The sequence below is a fragment of the Fusarium subglutinans genome (genome assembly GCF_013396075.1).
Source record: "Fusarium subglutinans strain NRRL 66333 chromosome Unknown NRRL66333_c0000239, whole genome shotgun sequence".
NCBI lineage: Eukaryota > Fungi > Ascomycota > Sordariomycetes > Hypocreales > Nectriaceae > Fusarium > Fusarium subglutinans.
Window position 1 is genome coordinate 25,483 of NW_023502302.1, and position 15,419 is coordinate 40,901.

The window sequence follows — 15,419 nt, forward strand, 5'->3', positions numbered from 1 at the left end:
CAATCTGGTTGAACATGACCACAAACAATGTAGAACACGAACCAGACCCAAGATTATCCCTTGGACACGAAACATAGACTGAGTATCCAACGACGACTACCTTTTTTTTTCCCTTCTGGATATCAATTGAGAAACATATGAAATAAATTTGAGTTGCCTCTATGTCCAAGATACGTTAGATTAACGCCTTCCGTGTAGTCATCGCTTCATGCAGTTAAAAAGGATCGTCTCTCTCGGCGCGGGTCCAGCCAGGGCCAGAGTAATAAAAAAGAAACTGCAAGGGAAATCATCCTTCAACTGGCTATCGGGCTCCAACACTCCTAGTATTTGCCGCTTGCCGTGTCTAAGTAGCCGTAGGAGCTGCTTCTTTGGTGACCGTCCACCTGTGTAGCACGGGCCCCTGTTGCACCCGACATGAATTTCTCGTCATGTCTGCTTGCATCTTCTCTGTAATGATCTATCTCGCCAGAGGATGACCCAAACCGAGGAAAGTGTGTTGCGCCATCGACATTAGCGGGATCATGATGTCCGACACGAGGACTCAAGCCCGGTCTGTTGTCTCCGGTATAGCGCATACCACCTTCAGCGCGGCCTTTGTCTGGTGAAACCATGCCGACAAGTGTCCATACGGTGCCAATGAGGACAACAAGTACATACACTAGAAGTATGCCGGTAGAGATAAGAGCGTCTTGGATCAGCTTCCCGTGAAGCCAATCTGTAACTGCCTTGACAGCCCCCGTGACCTCATCCGTAGTGGCGGACGACGGGGATGCCAGGAACGTGTTAAGCTCCGAGTCACCTTCAACCGAGTCCTTGGCACCCTCACTGAAGGTATTGTTTTCAAAGAGTGGGAAGTTGACCTGGGCGTGGTCATGAACCCAGATGAGACCCTTTTGCACACTCTCGATCTTGATGCCGATAACACAGTGAAGGACTGTCTTGATAGGGTCAAGAAGGATAGTTCCCTTGAAGACAGTGTTGAGCCCGTCATTCATGGTATCAAGGAATGTGTTGAGAGTGTCGTTCACAGCATCCGTGGCATTAGTAACATAGCCAAGGACGTCGTTGTTGATTTCACTGTTGAAATTCGTGATCACGCCGTTCGCATCATGGGCCCATTCAGCCGAAACACTTTCGAGGTTCTCGACAACGTCATCAGCAAATGCGCCAACTTGACCCGCGAGGGCAGGCACTTGGTCTCTGATCGCCTTGAGAAGAAGCCACTGGCAAAAACAAGAGAAGAACCCAGCGATTGCAAGAGACAGGATGAAGAGGGCTGGGACGGACGTGGCATAAGCGATAAGCCATCGTACTAGAATCTGTCGCTTGCCCTTGAAGTGCGATGCGATCTTGATGCCTGCAGTAGCCGTCATGGGCCGAGACGCAATGTAGACAATGTCCATAGGGTCATACGAATTCTGAGCAATAAGACGAGCATGCTGCTGTTGTCGCCGCCAGCGTCTGATCTCAAGCCAGGCCATGGGAACAATGGCGACCAGGGCGAGAATAATCAAGACGGCGATGAATATGGTTCGAGCTTTATGGATAAGTTCGAACAGGTTGTTGAAGAAGTCGTTGAGAGCAGTGTTCTCAGAACAGAATGTCAGCTTCTTCTTCTGGGCGAGAGGGAAGACATCTCGATCAAATTTGTAATTGCCGTAGGTCTCGTTGAGGGCTTTGCGGACGAAGTCGAACGGGATGGAGATGGCTTGCTCCGTCAAGTTCTGGACTTCTCGGAAGTCGGGGAGATCGTCTTCCAATTTGCGGACATCCTTGACGAAATCTTCGGACTTGATGTCAAAGTCCTTGAGTTCCTTGACGGGGCTGGAGAAGTCAACCTTGGGGATATCGGGAACAAGGTCTCCAAAGACAGAGTCTTCAATTCCCTTGGTGACCTTGTTAATGCCATCTTCAAGTTCCTTGGAGAGACTTTCTATCTTGTCCACAGCCTTGTCAATCACGCCGTTGAACTTTTCAGTTGCCCCCTCAGTGACATCGGCAACAACATCCAGACTGCCGTGGACCATGGCGGTAATCAGGCACACGTAAGTGGCAGTAAGAAAGTTGATGTAGAACACAATCATGTTCTTGACGCCGACAAGGACCAGGTCGAGCAAGTACACCATGGCATCGACTGATTTCTCGATTCCAGAGGCTGCAAGTTCGTTCACGCCCCTAGAGAGGTAATGAGGCATGGAGGCCATGGCGCTGCCAACATCTTCGACTTTGGTACAGGCAGAGAGGGCTTTGACTTTGGCATCTCCGACGTTTTCTTTGAGGTCAACGATGAGGATCATGACTCGGACCAAGACTAGGATGAGGAGGATTGTCCAGCGATTCATCCATATTTGAGAGAGCCTTGCTCTGAGGCTGAGGTAGGGAGTAACATTTGGAGCAGTATCGGCTCTAGCTTCTTGAACTTTTCGCATCTCGGTCATTTCGAATGATTCTGACCGGAGGGAGTTGGGTACGGCCGGGTAGACCGGCGGGTCGTCGTTTTCTTTCCGTGAGGAGAACATCTTGAATCTATGTTTGTTGGTAAATGCAAACGATTAAGTTTGTATGAGACTGTATAAGTAGAAAAATGTGAAGACCGAAGTGAGACGAAGGCTTGGATCGAGTGAGATGTGATGATGATTTACACGGTGAAGGGACAAAGATTAATTAGATAAAGAACCCAAGGTCGAGAGACGAAAGAAATGGGACAAAGGAAATGACGGCCGTGAGCAAAAAAAAAGATTTCCAGTCTATCGTTTATGATTCCATGTTGATTGTTCAAGGTTGAAGTGCAGTTGTGTATAAGTGAAAGAATAGGCCGAACAATAGAACAATAGGAAAGGGAATAGCAACAATAAGAGAGAGTGATTGAGAAAGCTTTGACGCAAAACATACCTGACTCACTCCACAAACAAAGTATCCAATGAATAAAAAATCCCAATAGAAATCAGCTGTAACAGAAACGCCCTTGACAATTCTGGCGGCAGCGCTTAGGGTACGAGAGTAAGGTTGAGTTGGGTGAGCTAAGCGCCCGCCTATACCGGTGACCAGTCACGATGCTGGCAAAGGCCTGAACACAAACGGTTCCGAAACCGAGCCAAGAGCAAACGGACCGCAAGTATAGCGAGGCAGGTAGCGTTTGTAGTAGATTAACAGCTGGGGCTGAGCTTGAGTTGAGTTGAGGGTACGGTTGGGCTGGCTATAGGTGCGAGGTTGTTTGGCTTGTTCGACTTGTCGCATTGAGTGGCCCAGCCGCCTCAAGCATGGGTTGAATGTTATATGGCCGCTCCGTAGAGGACTTGCACAATGAGCAAGGTACTTCAGGTAGCACTGTACTCGCAATATCACAGCATCAACTGCAGCAGCCTCCAAGTGAATGGGGTGCGAGTTGAAGTGTAGATATATAGTGACTCACGCAGAGTGCAAGGGGAACACCGGGGAGCGATAAGGTGAGTGGTGCCCAGCATTCCAAACCTCACCATCAGTTGACGGCGAAGAGCATGGGCATATAACTGATAGGAAGGCGGCACATCTTGGTAGTCCAAGCTGGTGACGCCATTGCAAGCTGTTTCCCATGAAACCCTAGCCTGAAGCCATGAGCGCAGTGGTGGCGCTGTCGACTGATTCCGATATGCTGGCTACTTGGCTAATGTAGCTGCGCCGTAAATGCCATCGTGTAGGACACTGGCAGGACTGGAAAAAGCAGGGTCCTCCGAGAAACGATTTCAAAAGGCTATGATCACCACCAGAACATTTCTTGGTGGTGATTGTTTTCGAGGTGGCGTATCAGGGTGTTGTTGGAGTTGCCAGGGCTGACAGCCAATCAAGCTTCCAAACAGGGGTCTCCTTAACGTTGAAGCCCCTGAACCCTGGTGAAGAGCTTCCCCGAATAGGTCTAAGGATCGCTCTTCAGGACCCTCGTCTACAGGGGTTCACGTGGTCGGTAACCGCCGATCTCGTCCAAAGAAATCGCCACTTGATGAGTTGTAGTTGAAACAGGATTTTCTGGAAAGAGTCATGGGTTGGCTGGATCTGTTTCTGATCATCGTCTTGCATATTCTGAAACTTGGCCAGCGGTGAGATATGGCTAGCCAGGTGAGCCAGTGAGTGAGGTGTTTAAAGATAGATAGAGTTTGTAGTCAAAGCTCTTTAGCCGTAGTCAAGTTGGGGTGAAGAGTATGATGTCATATGGAGGGGGTTCATTTGTCTTGTTTTCGCTTGGTTCAACAAGAAGTTTTGTTATTGGTGACCTGACGAAATGTGCTAAGCGACAAGCAAGAAATTCCTCATCTTGCGAGTGCTCAAAATGGGGATCGTCTTTTTGAATCTTGCGAAGCGCTTTGTGTATCGAACCATGGGAAAGTGGTCGCGTCTTGGTCGTTCCAGTGTAATACGATTGGTTGCGGTTACATCCCTGGTAGCCCTGCTCTTTTGGCGCGTAGTGAAACGGAACCCACTGAAGGCAGAATGTCTACAAGTTGAGAGCATCCACCTCACCTACAGAAGAGCTTAAAATAACGGGCTTCCTTTGTTGAAAACATGCATTCGGTTATCAAAAACAGTTGTCAGTCAGTAAAGAGTACCTGTTGCCTGTGGCAGCGAGCAAGCTGAATATATCCACATCTAGTCAGTCTGCTTCGTGTCCGGTGCAATCAACAGCGAGACAACATGTGTTGTCTTTGGAGCTCCCCGGTATTCTTTAAAGAGAAGCAGGATTGCATCAGATGACTCAGCCAAAGCCTCGCACCCAAACTCGATGTGCCCAGATAAAAACCTCTGTGTCGCAAGGAAGCTCTATCAAGTAAACATGTATGCTTTACCCCTTAATAACAGAAAGCTATATGCGTAAAAGTTTTCGGGAATCTGCCCTACTAGATTGGCTTGGATACCTAGGTAGTCACGGTGCTCCTCTATTTCAAAGGGTTCCGTGAGGCCCAGATTCCGACTGGTAAGAGCAGGCATTTTGAGCCATGTTGCTTCATTCGACATGTTTAACAACTAAGCTTGTCCAACTCCACCGGAATACATAATTCTAGTCTTGCATAATTCTTTGATAGCCATATTGGGGTGTGTCAAACCTCTCTAGCCTCTTCTGTTCAGGTAAACTAGCCCATTCTCCAGCATGGTCTTCAGAGACACAGAGGCAACGATTGTGTCACCCTGCAGTCACAGAATGCGCATATCTGAGGCGCGGGGTACATACGCACTCCCCGATAACAGCTCATTATAAACGTTGCCGTGTGATTCTGATACACAATTTGATTTGCAACCAAACTTGAGCAATTGCTTCAATATCTTACGACGGCACGACCTCGAGCACCAGAAATCATGGCTGCCACAGCAGTGTCTGACCAGACTACCGACCTGAGCAAGCAATATGACACTCCCCTCGGCCTCGCTCACTCAACTATGCAAGTCCTCAAGGACAGAATCAAGCTCCATTACGATCTTGCAAGTGACTACTATTTGAGTTTGTGGTATGTGAAAACATTCTACCTCCCAGAAAGCTTGGCGATTGCTAATCCACTGGCTGGCTTACTAGGGGCGAACATATCCATCACGGGTACTGGCCAACACCAGAGTCTGAAGCGACGCAGACAAAAGAGGAGGCTCAAGCTAATCTCATTCAGCTCCTCCTCGACATTTCAAAGATTCCGTCCCACAGCTCGGTTCTTGATGTTGGCTGTGGTATTGGTGGAACATCGCGGTATCTCGCTTCCAAACATGGTAGCTCTGTGACGGGCATCACCATCTCAAGCAAACAGGTCGAGATTGCAAATCGCCTGACCAAAACTGCTGTCGGAGACACCTCTTCGTCTGATGTGTCACATGACAATGGCTTCACCAAACTAGGCGAAGGAAAAGTCAAATTTCTCGAGCTTGACGCCGAGAAGATGGGCGACTTCTTCAGCGGCCAGCAGGGCACACTTGATGCAGTATGGATAAGTGAAGCTCTTAGCCATTTTCCCAACAAGGCATTATTCTTTGAGAATGTGATGAAAGTACTCAAGCCTGGGGGCAAGCTGGTGTTAGCAGATTGGTTCAAGGATGAAGATGTTGACGATGCAACCTTCATCAATGATATCAAGCCTATCGAAGGTAAGGCTGCATGCGAGATATTCGTATTCATGTGTTTCTGAACTTAAATTGAACGCAGATGGCATGCTACTCCCACCCCTCTCTACCCAGCAAGGGTACGTCGATCTCGCGAACAAGGCCGGGCTTAAAGTCTTGTCGGAGCCAAAGGACATCAGTCAACAGGTCCGAAAGACATGGTGCGAATATTGTGTCCCACTGTTGATCATGAGCTTACCCTCATCTTTTTAGGGACATTACGTGGTCACTTGTGCAGAACCCATCTCTTTGGGCATTTGCGTTTACTCAAGGCCGGGACGGTATTGCTTTCTTGCAGTCATTTCGCGCAATGAGACGAGGTTATGCTAACGGCTCTTTTCGCTACGCTGTCATGGCATTCTATAAGGAGATGGTATGAAGGCATGGGCAGTGAGAATCAGCCTAACGTTGCCTAAAGATCTGAAAATCGTGACTTCTTATCCTTGATAGATTATTGAATTATCTCGAGATTTTAGAAGCTATAGACAACTCTCTCGCAGTATGTGGCAAGTTTAGTATTTGTGTACAAGGACGCCGATCACGTCTTTAACAAGCCATTCAGGCACATGGCGTGCTAGCGCTCACGGTTTCAAGTTGGGGTGATCAGGTAATAGATGCAGCTGCCTAATATTGGTATTCGTGCGAGTTCCGCTCGGCGTGACTGTACCGTGAGCTGCTTATACATTTTCTAATACCATGTTCAAAGACTCTGAAAATCGTGTCACTAATCAGAATAAACGTGATAATCCGGAAGGTGAAAAAAATGCACTTCGGACCGTAGCTGCATTGCCAGATCTAGCGAGTATACAGACGTGTTGCCAGAAAGAGTAGCAGACTCTCTATCGAGGTCAGAAGTACGGACTCAAAAGATAACGTGAACATAACCAGTGACCAACGAATATTCACCCAAATACGACCGTAACGCCTTCATCATTCTCGAGGTGGGATACTGAACCGATTCCACGCAGCTTACTCCCACGCATCACCGAAGGTGTTCTCGCCGGAGTAGGTAATGTATAGGAAACTATAGGTAATGTCAGCAAGTTGCTCTCTCCAACAGCTGTGTGAGAACATACCCGTCTTCATCCTTGTGTTCCTCGTAGATGCTGCTCATGAGGGCGGCCGTTGGGGGAAGCACTTCATCGACGAAGATGAAGATGGCCTTCTCGGGGGAGAGCTTGATTCGCTTGCGGATGACGTAGACGAACTGACCGACGGTCAAATCGGCGGGGACAAGGTACTTCTTCTTGTCAATGGTCGCGATGTCACTCTTCTCGACCTTTTCGCAAATTACCTTGTAACATGTTAGCTTCCTATCGTGGTAAGGAGACGGAGAAAATAAGCGGTCACTGCATGACTGCGTGCGCCGCCGTGCTCTCATTGCCAAGTTGGAGCCCCAACTTGAGTCCAAATCAAAGCGACTGGTAAATTACGTACGGGAATGCGGTCAGAGTACTTCTGTCGAATGCGCTCGGCCTCAGCCTTGCGCTTCTCGAAGGGATGCTCGTCCTTGAACTTGCTGCGCATATTGACGGTGGTGGTTGGTGGGTTTGTAGAGGCGGTAAGAGTTGTATCGATGGGGGAAGCAAGCAGTAGGGATGGTTGACTTGTGGCAGCGGAGAATTCGGGAAAGTGTGAAAAGGGAAAAAAGAGGATGGAGTTGGCGATAGATAAGGTAAAGTGAGACGAAGGTTTAGGTTACGATTTGCTTGCGTCAGGCAGAAGAAGAACGAGGAAGGGCAGAGAGTCACAGGCAGAAGGTGGCAGTGGCACTGACACACCTCAGACACTGGGACATAGATGAGCGGTCGAGGCGGAAGGCAGCAAGCAACCTTACTACCTAGTAAGGTAAGGTAGGTGGTACCTAGGTATCTACCTTACGTAGGTACCCCAGGGGGGCAAGAAAACTCAGACCTGAATATAAGGTGTCAAAAATAAACTCGGTAAAAGATATCCTAAACTCGACCTAAATTACCTCAGTCTTTTTATCATTCAGGATCAAGGTCCTGAGTTTTCTTTCCTCCCTTAGGTACCTACCTAAGGTACCTACTAAGTAGGCGCAGACAGGTTCAGAGCTGCAGGGAGGTACAGAGGACACAGGCACAGGGCAGGCGGCACGCTCACTCAGAAGGGGGGTAATAGGCTAGGCGGGCATCAAGTGGCAGGATGACAAGCAGTGATGAGAGAGACAGTCGCGGGGCTCTTGAGCTAAACTATAAATGGTCTAGATCATTGATGCTTGGTGCATCACAAGAGGCCCCGCGAGGCAACAATGGCGGGGAAGCAGCAAGTCACGTCACACTATCTCGTCACAGGGCCGAGTTTGTGAGGGAACCTCAACAAACAATTAATCACTTGGAAGGAGAACCTCCTCTTTCATGCTGAGTGATTAATTCCTGTCAAAGATGTCGAGGATGTATTACCGGGATCCGAGTTACGGGCCACGTCGTTAGAGTGGTTTTAAGGTACAACGATTCACCATCCGGGAGAGGGTTAGTACCAAGCTGATGGTGCTTAAGCAGCTTGAGTTGCAAACGTGCGTGCCCATGTCCATCAGCTCCTTCAGGGTTCTTGATGTTGTGAATTACAATTGGGTGTTGGCCAAAGTATATGTTTACGAACGAATCATGACTTGGCCGTCTTGATTATCTCACCGATGAGGGAGAGTCAAGAGAATCTTGTGAACTGCACCATCTCCTGAAAGTTTGCATGGCGAAACAAACAGAGTAATTACCCAATGGTAGGATTGGTGAAGCAAAGTTTCTCTGCTGACCACTCATCACAAGTCGTTAGACTTTTAATGGAATTGTGACAATCTGACCACAGTATCATCTACTTGACAAAATATACAAGGTATACCATACCCTTAAGCAACCAAATGGTGAGGCATCATGTTGATTGCATGTGTCACTGAATGGTGTATGTCTGCGAGTTATAGCTCTTGAGTCGTGATTTAGCTTGTATATCAGAGAGTCTAGGATTAGGTACTAAGTCAGGAACAATACCATAGAAGCTCTATGTTCCTCAGTGACAGCCCAATTATCAGCGCCACTTCACACGGATACCAGTTACCAATCCTCGGGGGTGATAAAACCTCTGACATTATAGTAGGGTACCAAAACCAACTGGTCTAAGGATTCACTAGAGTTGAGTAAATCTGCCTCAGTACTTTTATCGATTAGGTATTTATTGGCTAAGTTTTCTTGCCTCCATTTGTCGATGCACCAAATTGAAAGTGCGACAAACGAAGCCTTCCCTGTCAGCCACATCGCGAGAAAAATCATGCTTGTTCGGCAGATTTTCTCGATTCCTCCCCAACTGATCTCATCGCCCGGAGAAGCTCTACGAAATACAGGTGCAAACGGAGCTACAGTGGTCTGGTGCCCCCGAGTGGTGCGTTGATTTTGACCGCCCTCGGCACCGGCCGGCCACCGGAGCAGACAGTGTCGGGGTCCCGCTCCACACTACCAAGTTCCTTAGACTCAGTTAGCCAATTGCCGAACATTCGATTCTGACTATCACCCGAGTTCCCAGTCGTTCTCACACAAACTTTGAACCTAACAAGAGGTACCTGTACCATACTGTCGCATCCTGGCCCTCGCAAGTGGCCTCATTCGAAACGCCTGATCGTCGTATCCTTCCTGTCTTTCCTTCTGTATTCGTTCTCGGCCTTCGGCCTTGTTTTGCCGCTACTATTTCCCGGGTCCTCGCGTTGCATTGTCCAATATATAATATCATGGCTGCCAGGCGGCCTTCCCAGCGCCTTGCTGCATACCTTGCATCTCCTTCTACACGCCTCCCAAGAACACAATTCGCTTCTACGAGACGCTGGCTATCTAGTTCTGCCGGTCCCAAGGCTTCACAAACCTCTTACTTCAACTACTCTCCTCTGTGGCTCGCTGCTATCGCCCTCGGTGCAGTCGCCCCTTTAGCTTACAAGATGGTACAGGAATTTCCTAGGATAACAAGGTGTCTCAATTGCTAACTCTATTACTCTCAGGCCGAAATGGAACCTGTTAACGCCGACCCCTCCACTCTCGCCGACCGCGATGCCCAGAAGAAGCGAGAGTCTGGGGTCAACGAGGACTCGCCTATGCGCCTGCGTATGGAAAAGTTTATTCGAGAGCAGCAGGCTCTGATTGTCGCCGAGCTCGAGAGAGTTGATGGCAAAAAGTTTCGCAAGGACGAGTGGGAGCGCCCCAATGGCGGCGGTGGCACAACCTGCGTTCTCCAAGAAGGCAACGTCTTCGAGAAGGCTGGTCTTGGTGTGAGTGTCGTCTACGGCTCGCTCCCCAAGCCTGCCATTGAGAAGATGCGCGCAAACCACAAAACCATGGACCCCAACATGGAGTCGATCGACTTCTTCGCTGCGGGCCTCAGCATGGTTCTGCATCCTTACAACCCTATGGCCCCTACGGTGCACCTAAACTACCGCTACTTTGAGACAGCCAACCCCGACGGTACATCTCAAGCTTGGTGGTTCGGTGGCGGCTGTGATTTGACACCCTCTTACCTCTTCGATGAGGATGCCATTCACTTCCACAAGACGATCAAGGCAGCTTGCGACGCTCACGACAAGGACTACTACCCACGATTCAAGAAGTGGTGCGATGAGTATTTCTACAACAAGCATCGAGGCGAGGCCCGTGGCATTGGTGGCATCTTCTTCGACGACCTCGATGAGACCGAGCGCGACCGCGAGAACACCTTTTCCTTTGTCCAGGACTGCCTCAAGGCCTTCCTGCCCTCTTACATTCCCATCATCGAGAAGCGCAAGGACATGCCCTACACTGAGGCAGAGAAGGATTGGCAGCAGCTGCGCCGTGGCAAGTACGTCGAGTTCAACTTGGTGCACGACCGTGGTACAGCATTTGGCTTGAATACCCCTGGATCAAGGGTCGAGAGTATTCTTATGAGCTTGCCGTTGACAGCTGGCTGGAAGTACATGCATGAGCCCGAGCCTAAGAGCAGGGAGCAACGCCTGGTAGATGTCCTCAGGGACCCAAAGGAGTGGGTTTGAGTTACTGCTCTTTTGATCTAAGAGAAAAAAATTATTTGTGTGGAAGCATGGGGTTGAGCGATTGTTTAGTGTATCATATGCGAGGATCATAGATGGTGACACCCAGGGTGGTGCAGGCTATTAGGTACAAAAAGACGGACAAAGTTGTCCGATATGAGAACATTAAAAATTTAAAATAATTCATATAATTCTTGAAATGGCTCGTTGAACTGGTGATTCTTGTGGAGGTTGATGCGTACCTATTCTTGAGCTGACACTTTTGGCTACCATTGAATATCACCACTCATCTCAACGTGGAGACTAGACTTCTTCCTTCAACACCATTCATCGAACCATGCAAGAGCACTCGTCAACTCCACGGCAATGGAGTCTCTCCCCTCCCATCGTCAGTTGATCACATCCCTCATAAGTTCCATCTCCAATATCGCACCATCAACCGCCGGAGAAGACGAATCATCAGCGCAGCCACTTCGGGCCGCTCAACAGCCCACACTATCACCATTACAAACCATTCTCCCCTCTCAACGGCCTCTACTATTAACTCTCCATGTGCTGTTCCCAACTCTTCTACTCCCAGCACTGGATCTTCTCGATCGGGGACTCGTCATCAGGCCAGTACGAAATGAGGAGCTTCAAGATGAGGTTTCATCAGATAAGATAAAGAAAGATATGTTTCTTGTTCGCTCTCTCGCTACAACACTTTCACGCCGGACGCGAGACTTCAGTTCATCATCAAAGCGCTACGTTGTGCATCTTAATGCGTGGAATTGCACGTGTCCGAGCTTTACGTTGGATGCTTTCCCAGCCCATGCTCATGCTCATGCTGTCTCAACAGCGAACCAAGTACAGCAATCACCGACTGAAGATGGGCAATGGTCCTTTGGGGGCATGAGTATAGATCCACGAGGAGAAGCTCCTCCATGTTGCAAACACCTCCTTGCATGCTTGCTTGTGGATAAATGGTCAGAAATGCTCGGTATGTATGTTGAGGATCGGGTTGTATCAAAAGATGAAATGGCTGGTATCGTAGCCGACTTGTAAATATGGTTCATCACAGCAGTACCGAAAGACCCGTCTCTCAAGACGTATCTGTCCAGTATGTATTATCCGCGGTCCGTCCTCTAGTAATCCAGTTTGATATGATCAATGTACAAAGGCGCTTTTGCCCTGACCTTTGGCCAGGATATTGCCATAGTTCCCCTCCACCAGACGCCAAAGAGCCTCAGTCCAAGTCTAGTTCATCTGCCAGGTCTTTTGTCCTTGTTCCTTATTTCTTAGTCTCCTTGTTCTCCTTATCCTTTTCCGCGCCCTCCTTGGAGTCACCACTTGAACCATTGGCGCCCTCCTTCCTCTCATCCTTTCCATTGATCTCTTCCTTCTTGGCCTCCTTCTCCTCCTGCTGTTGTCTGTTTTGGATCTTGTTCTCGATCAGATCGTGGAATGCTGTGATGGCGCGGATCAGACTGCTCAGGTAAATAGCCATAAGCTGGTCATTGGTCTTGACGCTCATCGCATATGCCAACTCGCCACCGCCAGACTTGCCATCTCCTTCGGGTGTCGAGAGATTAGGCAGCAGGTTGAAGACGTCCTGCAAGTTTCCGAGGATCGCGTGGTTGACTGGTAGTTGCTTGTCGAGAACCTTCTGGAGGTATGTGCCGATATCTCGAAGGCGCAGGTGCAAGCCCTGGAGTGATTGAAGCTGGTTTGTGACTCGTGTGGACAGCGTGCCGGCGGCCACGTCGCGAATATCTCTTAGCAGGTGCTCAACGCCAATCTCCTCTGCTTCCTCGGCCTCGATAACGGAAGGGGTGTGAACAAATGTTCGGGCAGTGGTTGTGCCGTCCTAGTGAGTGTCAGTAGCTGGTTGGTGACCTGAAATCAGGAAGGCTTGTCAACATACGTCCTTGATCTCGTCTACGGCAAAGTAAGCATCTGTAGGAACTCCCGACTCCTTGGGCTGAACATCGACAATAACGAGCAGAGGGTTGGGTGTGTAGCGCTTGAAGAGTTCATTGATTTCCAAATCAGATGCACGTAGCTTGGGACCGGTGTGATACCATCCTATGAGCTTCTCTCGGGCGTTGACCTTCTTGAACATGTCGTTCATTGACTCGACGTAGTTGTGGTCAAGGAACCATACCGAAGGGTCCTTCTCATCCTCCTCGAAGGGAACTGTGTAACAATTGTAAGCGCCGCCCAACTTACGGTCCCATGATATTGAGATAACACACCAGCAAAACTGTTTGACACTCTCACATCATTTCCATCATTTTGTCCTAGGAGAACACCGACCACTCGTCGCTTTGTCTTGGTAGAAACAGTTCGGTTGTAGTGGTCGACAGCTGAGAGAAGGACTAGGGGCGCAACAGTGACGTTTCGAGTAACGAGGGAGAGGGTTTCTGCTGTTGTAGTAGGCATCGTTGCTTCGTCAATGTATATCTATTACGACGGATGCTGAACTGTGTAGAGTTGGAATTCAATGCGCGGTCGTAGTCGTGCAGGCGCGGCGAAGTTGGAGGTAGAGTCGTGATGTTGATGCAGTGATTATTGTGGCCGCACGTACGTAGTCTTGAGGCTGCCTTCTTGGGGGAGCTTAGGTAGCTCCCGATTGGGTCGGGCACCTTAGAGACTTCAAGCTCAAGCCTTGCAGTGCCACATCACGTGGGAGCAGCCACCGCTAGATACTCGGCCACATGCCAGGATCCAAGCAGTATCTCAACCAAGAGAATTGAAAGCACAGGCCCCTAAACAAAGAACAGCATGAATCTTCAAATTTGGACTAGTGAAGAAATATAAAGAGGAGCGTTGCTTTTTGTTGATTCTACTACTGACATCATAGGCAGATGAACGGTTGAGTCACCAAATCTGAATCTAGTTGGTTAGATGGATATTGACCTACCTACCCAACCAGCCAACGTTAGTTAGGTATCTAGGTCGCCATCCTAGGGCCTTACATTAGTAGGTATACAGGCAAACTCACCATAAACAAGATGATGATGTCTTTTAGAGAGTCACTTCAAGTATCAGCCAACGCTTATTTGCTGGATCAGACATAGCGTGATCAGATCTTCCACTTATGGTAAGCGACTCGATTCTGGTAAGATTGCCGCCCACTTGGGCCGGGCCTCGGTGCGAATCGGAGTACGGTAATAAGGATGAAAGTACATATTGAGGGAAGAAACCATTGAAGAAGCAGTGTCCAGTACGAAATTGTATATGATGATGCCATCATTATAAACCTAGACTTGGCTTCGGGAGACCTGTAGGAGAGCGGAAAGATGGAGGCTAACATGCTAATGCCGGCTATGAGCACACCTACCTACATGTGGGCGCAAGCGTTGAGTTACGAGGGGGGGCCATGTCACTACTGCTCGAATAGGATATAACAAAACGAAGGTACCCGTGCAGCGATACTAAAACTACCGATAGTCGTTCCTTGCACGAGTGTAGCTAGCCGCGAAAGGACAGACGAGGAGGACAGGAGGTCGGTTGTATGCAAACCGAGGTGTGGCCGTTTTTCTGCAACAGATGAAATGCTAAGAGAGTTATTCTTGTATTATCGAACAAGCGGGGATATACCGGATCAAAGGGGCCCGTGGCATCCCAACTCTCTGAACCTCGGTCCTGGCGACCGAACAAACTCCGTTGCATCATGGCAGTTGTGAGCCTACCTTCTGCCATTGGCTTCGGCCAAGTACGGTTATAGCATCTTGGAGTAGGTACCTTTATTAGGTATAGGTAGGTAATGAGATACGGCTGTTGTTGAGGCAAGCTGCGAACTACCCTAGGTACTATAGTTATGTGTAGGTAGAGATGAAGGACTGAGGACTGAGGATGATAGCAGTGCTTATGGCTAAGAAGATATAGTAAGTTATAATGACTCGAGCTGGAAGGTCACATGTTCTCACCGTATTTAAATTTATACATGTCAGATAATGTTATTGTTAGAGCTTGGTCGTGTTACGAACAGGTGGTGGTCTCTATAACGCCGCAGCTGTACCGAGTACCTTGTCCTGAGCCTGTGGTTGAAAGTTTGCTTCTGTGGTGTTCACCTTATGTGCACGTTTTCAGCCTTGGCGACGTTACTTACAAGATAACAGTATACCAAGAAATACTAGCAACACCAATTACCTAAGGTATCCAGAGTTCACATGCCTGCCTCCATTTGCCTACAAAATTATAAATATCGTAAATACCAAAAGCCACGATTGCTCTCACCTCAAAGGCCAAGGCGTGTCCCCAGCAGGTTAATTACAGGGGTGTATCCCCATCATCATCGCTCCAGCAG

The 15,419-nt window shown here is 48.8% G+C and overlaps 5 protein-coding genes across 5 annotated transcripts; 2 read left to right on the top strand and 3 right to left on the bottom strand.

Annotated features, from left to right (window-relative positions):
• Nucleotides 1-320: 320 nt before the first annotated feature.
• On the bottom strand, nt 321-2,519 carry FSUBG_11886 (plasma membrane fusion PRM1; the record flags this gene model as incomplete). The annotated part of the gene is made up of 1 exon (XM_036676616.1): nt 321-2,519. The coding sequence occupies one exon, from the start codon at nt 2,517-2,519 to the stop codon at nt 321-323; it is 2,199 nt and encodes a 732-aa protein (XP_036532628.1).
• Nucleotides 2,520-5,325: 2,806 nt separating this feature from the next.
• FSUBG_11887 (tocopherol O-methyltransferase) lies at nt 5,326-6,490 on the top strand (the record flags this gene model as incomplete). Its single annotated transcript, XM_036676617.1, has 4 exons — nt 5,326-5,474; nt 5,540-6,096; nt 6,155-6,272; nt 6,325-6,490. 4 exons carry the CDS (start codon nt 5,326-5,328, stop codon nt 6,488-6,490), a joined length of 990 nt encoding a protein of 329 aa, XP_036532629.1.
• Nucleotides 6,491-7,080: 590 nt separating this feature from the next.
• Nucleotides 7,081-7,638, bottom strand: FSUBG_11888 (autophagy AUT7; the record flags this gene model as incomplete). The annotated part of the gene is made up of 3 exons (XM_036676618.1): nt 7,081-7,135; nt 7,188-7,405; nt 7,549-7,638. The coding sequence occupies 3 exons, from the start codon at nt 7,636-7,638 to the stop codon at nt 7,081-7,083; spliced, it is 363 nt and encodes a 120-aa protein (XP_036532630.1).
• A 2,209-nt stretch (nt 7,639-9,847) lies between these two features.
• Nucleotides 9,848-11,131, top strand: FSUBG_11889 (coproporphyrinogen III oxidase; the record flags this gene model as incomplete). Its single annotated transcript, XM_036676619.1, has 2 exons — nt 9,848-10,054; nt 10,112-11,131. The coding sequence occupies 2 exons, from the start codon at nt 9,848-9,850 to the stop codon at nt 11,129-11,131; spliced, it is 1,227 nt and encodes a 408-aa protein (XP_036532631.1).
• A 1,267-nt stretch (nt 11,132-12,398) lies between these two features.
• On the bottom strand, nt 12,399-13,549 carry FSUBG_11890 (26S proteasome regulatory subunit rpn-8; the record flags this gene model as incomplete). The annotated part of the gene is made up of 3 exons (XM_036676621.1): nt 12,399-12,974; nt 13,032-13,303; nt 13,363-13,549. The coding sequence occupies 3 exons, from the start codon at nt 13,547-13,549 to the stop codon at nt 12,399-12,401; spliced, it is 1,035 nt and encodes a 344-aa protein (XP_036532632.1).
• Nucleotides 13,550-15,419: the final 1,870 nt, after the last annotated feature.